This window comes from Salvelinus fontinalis, unplaced genomic scaffold, assembly GCF_029448725.1.
Source record: "Salvelinus fontinalis isolate EN_2023a unplaced genomic scaffold, ASM2944872v1 scaffold_1011, whole genome shotgun sequence".
In the NCBI taxonomy this organism is placed as follows: Eukaryota; Metazoa; Chordata; class Actinopteri; order Salmoniformes; family Salmonidae; genus Salvelinus; species Salvelinus fontinalis.
This window is the reverse complement of record NW_026601220.1, coordinates 57501-64791: the sequence shown is the minus strand read 5'-3', so window position 1 is coordinate 64791 and position 7291 is coordinate 57501. Positions and strand designations below refer to the sequence as shown.

General features: G+C 45.5%; 1 protein-coding gene across 1 annotated transcript in view; it reads left to right on the top strand.

Moving 5' to 3' along the window:
- Positions 1-5918: 5918 nt before the first annotated feature.
- LOC129848144 (protein unc-13 homolog B-like) overlaps positions 5919-7291 on the top strand; it is a 56948-nt gene continuing 55575 nt past the window's right edge. The window contains exons 1-2 of the mRNA XM_055915617.1: positions 5919-6021; positions 6433-6573. Of these exons, the coding sequence (XP_055771592.1) occupies positions 6467-6573 (107 nt within the window). The 5' untranslated portion in view covers positions 5919-6021; positions 6433-6466. The remainder of the gene's footprint in view (positions 6022-6432; positions 6574-7291) is intronic.

The following is a 7291-nucleotide window of genomic DNA, read 5'->3' as shown; positions in this document are numbered from 1 at the left end:
CTTCTATGCTCGCGTCGAGGCAAATAACACTGAGACATGCATGAGAGCACTAGCTCTTCCGGAAGACTGTGTGATCACGCTCTCCGCATCCGATGTGAGTAAGACTTTTAAACAGGTCAACATTCACAAGGCCGCGGGGCCAGACGGATTACCAGGATGTGTACTGCGAGCATGCTCTGACCAACTGGCAAGTGTCTTCACTGATGTTTTCAACCTCTACCTGTCCTAGTCTGTAATACCAACATGTTATAAGCAGATCACCATAGTCCCTGTGCCCAAGAATACTAAGGTAACCTGCCTAAATGACTACCGACCCATAACACTCACGTCTGTAGCCATGAAGTGCTTTGAAAGGCTGGTCATGGCTCACATCAACACCATTATCCCAGAAATCCTAGACCCACTCCAAATTGCATACCGCCCAAACAGATCCGCAGATGATGCAATCTCTATTGCACTCCACACTGCCCTTTCCCACCTGGACAAAAGGAACACCTATGTGAGAATGCTATTCATTGACTACAGCTCAGTGTTCAACACCATAGTGCCCTCAAAGCGCATCAATAAAATAAGGAACCTGGGATTAAACACCTCCCTCTGCCGCCCCAAGGTTGTAAGGGTAGGTAACAACACATCCACCATGCTGATCCTCAACACAGGGGCTTCTCAAGGGTGCGTGTTCAGTCCCCTCCTGTACTCCCTGTGCACGGCCAGGCACGACTCCAACACCATCATTAAGTTTGCCTATGACACAACAGTGGTAGGCCTGATCACCGACAAGGACGAGACAGCCTATAGGAAGGAGGTCAGAGACCTGGCCATGTTGTGCCAGGACAACAACCTCTCCCTAAACGTGATCAAGACAAAGGAGATGATTGTGGACTACAAGAAAAAGAGGACAGAGCATGCCCCCATTCTCATCGACATGGCTGTAGTGGAGCAGGTTGAAAGCTTCAAGTTCCTTGGTGTCCACATCACCAACAAACTAACATGGTCCAAGCACACCAAGACAGTCGTGAAGAGGGCATGACAAAACCTATTCCCCTCAGGAGACTGAAAAGATTTGGCATGTGTCCTCAGATCCTCAAAAGGTTTTACAGCTGCACCGTTGAGAGCATCCTGACTGGTTGCATCACTGCCTGGTATGGCAACTGCTCGGACTCCGACCGCAAGGCACTACAGAGTGTAGTGCGTACGGCCCAGGACATCACTGGGGACAAGCTTCCTGCCATCCAGGGCCTCTATACCAGGCGGTGTCAGAGGAAGGCCCTACAAATTGTCAAAGATGCCAGCCACCCTAGTCATAGGCTGTTCTCTCTGCTACCGCACGGCAAGCGGTACCGGAGCGCCAAGTCTAGATCCAAGAGACTTTTAAACAGCTTCCACCCCCAAGCCATAAGACTCCTGAACATCTAATCAAATGGCTACCCAGACTATTTGCATTGCCCCCCCTCTTTTACACCACTGCTGCTCTCTGTTGTTATCATCTATGCATAGTCACTTTAATAACTCTAACTACATGTACATATTACCTCAATTACCTTGACAAGCCTGTGCCCCCGCACATTGACTCTGTAACGGTACCCCCCTGTATATAGTCTTGCTATTGTTACTTTATTGCTGCTCTTTAATTACATGTTACTTTTATTTCTTACTCTTATTCATATTATTATTAATTATTTTTTTACAATTTTATTCCCTTTTCTCTCCAATTTTCGTGGTTGCTAGTAATTGCTAGTAATTATTGCTAATCCAATTGCTAGTAATTACTATCTTGTCTCATCGCTACAACTCCCGTACGGGCTCGGGAGAGACGAAGGTCGAAAGCCATGCGACCTCCGAAACACAACCCAACCAAGCCGCACTGCTTCTTAACACAGCGCACCTCCAACCCGGAAGCTAGCCGCACCAATGTGTCGGAGGAAACACCGTGCACCTGGCCCCCTTGGTTAGCGCGCACTGCGCCCGGCCCACCACAGTACACACTATACACACAGCATCAATACACAAAACACAAACAACACAAACAACACACACACACACACACACTTATGTTTGCAGAATAAGTGGCAATGTTACTGGTCAATTGTAGGATCTATAGAGTAGATTTAAATGCATCAAGGAGCAGGCCAGTCAGAAAGTCTTTAGTCATTCTAAATGACGCTGTCTGCCCCTCTGTTCTCTCTTCAGTACACCCTGGAATACACAGACAGGCCCTATAGATCTTATATCCCAAATTACACCCTATTCCCTACAGACAGTAGTGCACAACTTTTGACCAGGGCCCATAGTGCACTACATAGGGAACATTTAGGATGCACCCAGTGTCCTCTCCTCCTGAAATGGTACTGCAGAGGCATCCAGTAATGAGGGGGTCTGTGAGCCAGACACAACATGTGCTTCGCGTACTAACCATGTACTTGACTGACTATCAGAGAGTTGAGTTGGGAGGCTGGGTCCTGTGAGCTGACTGAGTGACGAAGAGACCGTCACACCCAGATAGATTAGATCTCCCCTCTAAAACACCTTTAGAGGATTGGGGATCTATCTGTCTCCACCAAACCTGCTCTAAAACACATTCAGAGGGTTGGGGATCTATCTGTCTCCACCAAACCTGCTCTAAAACACATTCAGAGGGTTGGGGGATCAATCTGTCTCCACCAAACCTGCTCTAAAACACATTCAGAGGGTTGGGGGATCAATCTGTCTCCACCAAACCTGCTCTAAAACACATTCAGAGGGTTGGGGGATCAATCTGTCTCCACCAAACCTGCTCTAAAACACATTCAGAGGGTTGGGGATCTATCTGTCTCCACCAAACCTGCTCTAAAACACATTCAGAGGGTTGGGGATCTATCTGTCTCCACCAAACCTGCTCTAAAACACATTCAGAGGGTTGGGGGATCAATCTGTCTCCACCAAACCTGCTCTAAAACACATTCAGAGGGTTGGGGGATCTATCTGTCTCCACCAAACCTGCTCTAAAACACATTCAGAGGGTTGGGGGATCTATCTGTCTCCACCAAACCTGCTCTAAAACACATTCAGAGGGTTGGGGTTCTATCTGTCTCCACCAAACCTGCTCTAAAACACATTCAGAGGGTTGGGGATCTATCTGTCTCCACCAAACCTGCTCTAAAACACATTCAGAGGATTGGGGGATTGATCTGTCTCCACCAAACCTGCCCTAAAACACCTTTATACTGCCTCCCGAATGGCACCCTATTCTCTACAGAGTGCACTACTTTTGACCAGAGCCATTATATAGGGAATAGGGTGCCATTTGGGACACTTACTTAGAGTGGCTGTTGCCCCCCTCCATGGTATGGCACACCCATACTCTCACCCCCATCCTATCCCTCCCTGTCTCATCCAGTCTGAACTCTGTCCCCCTCCATGGCACACCCATACTCTCACCCCCATCCTATCCACCCATCCCTTCCTGTCTCTTCCAGGCTGAACTCTGTCCCCCTCCATGGCACACCCATACTCTCACCCCCATCCTATCCACCCATCCCTCCCTGTCTCATCCAGTCTGAACTCTGTCCCCCTCCATGGCACACCCATACTCTCACCCCCATCCTATCCACCCATCCCTTCCTGTCTCATCCAGTCTGAACTCTGTCCCCCTCCATGGCACACCCATACTCTCACCCCCATCCTATCCACCCATCCCTTCCTGTTTCATCCAGTCTGAACTCTGTCCCCCTCCATGGCACACCCATACTCCCACCCCCATCCTATCCACCCATCCCTTCCTGTCTCATCCAGTCTGAACTCTGTCCCCCTCCATGGCACACCCATACTCTCACCCCCATCCTATCCACCCATCCCTTCCTGTTTCATCCAGTCTGAACTCTGTCCCCCTCCATGGCACACCCATACTCCCACCCCCATCCTATCCACCCATCCCTTCCTGTCTCATCCAGGCTGAACTCTGTCCCCCTCCATGGCACACCCATACTCTCACCCCCATCCTATCCACCCATCCCTTCCTGTCTCATCCAGGCTGAACTCTGTCCCCCTCCATGGCACACCCATACTCTCACCCCCATCCTATCCACCCATCCCTCCCACTCATCCGGTCTGAACTCTGTCCCCCTTCATGCCAGAGCGGCTGACGTAGGCTGCATTTCAAATGGCACCCTATTCCCTTTATAGTGGACTACTTTTGATCGGAACCCTATGGTCCCTAGTCAAAATGAGTCCACTATATTGGGAATAGGGTGCCATTTGGGACACTGACATATTGATGTAATGATGCGTTGGCATAGGGCCATGTTCAGGGTTGAGCTCAGAATAACTCAGACCCTGATGTAAATCATTCATTGATGTCAATGAGAGACTCAACATGCAAAAATGTTTGAGTTATGAGATCAAGTCAGATGTCAAGTCAGAATTCCGCCCGTAGTAATGTAGTGATATAGCACCCTATTCTTTACAGTGCACTGCTTTTGACCAGAGCCATATGGACCATTGTCACTCTATTCTCTATATAGTGCAATAATTTTTAACTTTTGACCATGGATCGCAAAGGACTATGGTCAAAAGTAGTGCACTATATAGAGAATAGGGTGACAAGGGTCCATAGGACTATGGTCAAAAGTAGTGCACAATATATTGTTAGTGATACAGTAGAGATGTATAGTGTTAGTGATATAATGGAGATGTATATTGTTAGTGATACAGTAGAGATGTATAGTGTTGGTGATATAATGGAGATGTATAGTGTTAGTGATATAATGGAGATGAATAGTGTTAGTGATATAATGGAGATGTATAGTGTTAGTGATATAATGGAGATGTATAGTAGAGATGTATAGTGTTAGTGATATAATGGAGATGTATAGTGTTAGTGATATAATGGAGATGTATAGTGTTAGTGATATAATGGAGATGAATAGTGTTAGTGATATAGTAGAGATGTATAGTGTTAGTGATATAGTAGAGATGTATAGTGTTAGTGATATAATGGAGATGTATAGTGTTGGTGATATAATGGAGATGTATAGTGTTGGTGATATAATGGAGGTGTATAGTGTTAGTGATATAGTAGCGATGTATAGTGTTAGTGATATTGTAGATATGTATAGTGTCAGTGATATAATGGAGATGTATATTGTTAGTGATATAATGGAGATGTATAGTAGAGATGTATAGTGTTAGTGATATAATGGAGATGTATAGTGTTAGTGTTATAATGGAGATGTATATTGTTGGTGATATAGTAGAGATGTATAGTGTTGGTGATGTAATGGAGAGGTATAGTGTTAGTGATATAATGGAGAGGTATAGTGTTGGTGATATAGTAGAGATGTATAGTGTTGGTGATGTAATGGAGAGGTATAGTGTTGGTGATATAGTAGAGATGTATAGTGTTGGTGATGTAATGGAGAGGTATAGTGTTAGTGATATAATGGAGATGTATAGTGTTGGTGATGTAATGGAGAGGTATAGTGTTAGTGATATCATGGAGAGGTATAGTGATAGTGATATAATGGAGAGGTATAGTGTTAGTGATATAATGGAAATGTATAGTGTTAGTGATATAATGGAGAGGTATAGTGTTAGTGATATAATGGAGAGGTATAGTGATAGTGATATAATGGAGAGGTATAGTGTTAGTGATATAATGGAGATGTATAGTGTTGGTGATGTAATGGAGAGGTATAGTGTTAGTGATGTAATGGAGAGGTATAGTGTTAGTGATATAATGGAGAGGTATAGTGTTAGTGATGTAATGGAGAGGTATAGTGTTGGTGATATAGTAGAGATGTATAGTGTTGGTGATGTAATGGAGAGGTATAGTGTTGGTGATGTAATGGAGAGGTATAGTGTTAGTGATATAATGGAGAGGTATAGTGATAGTGATATAATGCTGTGTTGATGTAGCAGCTAATGATGGGCATCTCCCTGCCTGTTACTGTTGCAGCTGGATGCTGAGGCCAGTGAACTACTGAAGGAACTGCAGAACAAACTCAACACCGTGCTGGATGAGCTCAGTGCAGTCTTCGGCTCCAGGTGTGTGTGTGTGGGGGGGGGGGGGTTCTGTGTGCGCGTGTGTGTGTGTCTATGTTTGTGTGCAACTGTGGTCTGTGTGTATCTGTGGTCTGTGTGTGTCTGAGGTCTGTGTGTGTCTGTGGTCTGTCTGTGTGTGTTTATCTGTGGTCTGTGTGTGTCTGAGGTCTGTGTGTGTCTGTGGTCTGTCTGTGTGTGTGTATCTGTGGTCTGTGTGTGTCTAAGGTCTGTGTGTGTCTGTGGTCTGTCTGTGTGTGTGTATCTGTGGTCTGTGTGTGTCTGAGGTCTGTGTGTGTCTGTTGTCTGTGTGTATTTGTGTGTCTGTGGTCTGTTTGTGTCTGTGTGCATTTGTGGTTTGTGTGTATCTGTGGTCTGTGTGTATCTTTGCTAACCCTGTGTTATTTCCCTGTCCAGTTTCAAACCGGTGATTGAGGACTGTGTAAAGCAGATGAACCAGGAATTAGTCCAGATGAAGGGGAGTGCTGCAGGGAAGAGCAACGCTGCCATGGATGCTGAGACTGTCCTCAGACCACTCATGGACCTTCTGGATAAAAAGTAGGTCCCTATAGGTATATTATCAGCTGGCTTAGAGGTTAGTATCCAGTAGCGTATCCATGTATCTCCTGGATAAATGGTAAGTTTCTGTTTACACCCTTGAGTTAACATTGAGGTAACCAGTTAGCCTAGAAGTGAGAGGGTTGGGTTAGTAACCCGTTAGTTGAGAGGTTAGTAAACCCTCATGCAACTCCTGGATGACAAGTAGGTGTTTGTTTTCACCATGGAGTTACTGAGGATTCATATTGTGAAACTCAGTAGGTGTCTGAATGCATGTGGCCGTTATCGTAGAGGTTGGAGCTTTGGGTTAGTTAACCAGTTATCGTAGAGGTTGGAGCTTTGGGTTAGTTAACCAGTTATCGTAGAGGTTGGAGCTTTGGGTTAGTTAACCAGTTATCGTAGAGGTTGGAGCTTAGGGTTAGTTAACCAGTTATCGTAGAGGTTGGAGCTTAGGGTTAGTTAACCAGTTATCCTAGAGGTTGGAGCTTAGGGTTAGTTAACCAGTTATCGTAGAGGTTGGAGCTTTGAGTTAGTTAACCAGTTATCGTAGAGGTTGGAGCTTTGGGTTAGTTAACCAGTTATCGTAGAGGTTGGAGCTTTGAGTTAGTTAACCAGTTATCGTAGAAGTTGGAGCTTTGAGTTAGTTAACCAGTTATCCTAGAGGTTGGAGCTTTGGGTTAGTTAACCAGTTATCGTAGAGGTTGGAGCTTTGAGTTAG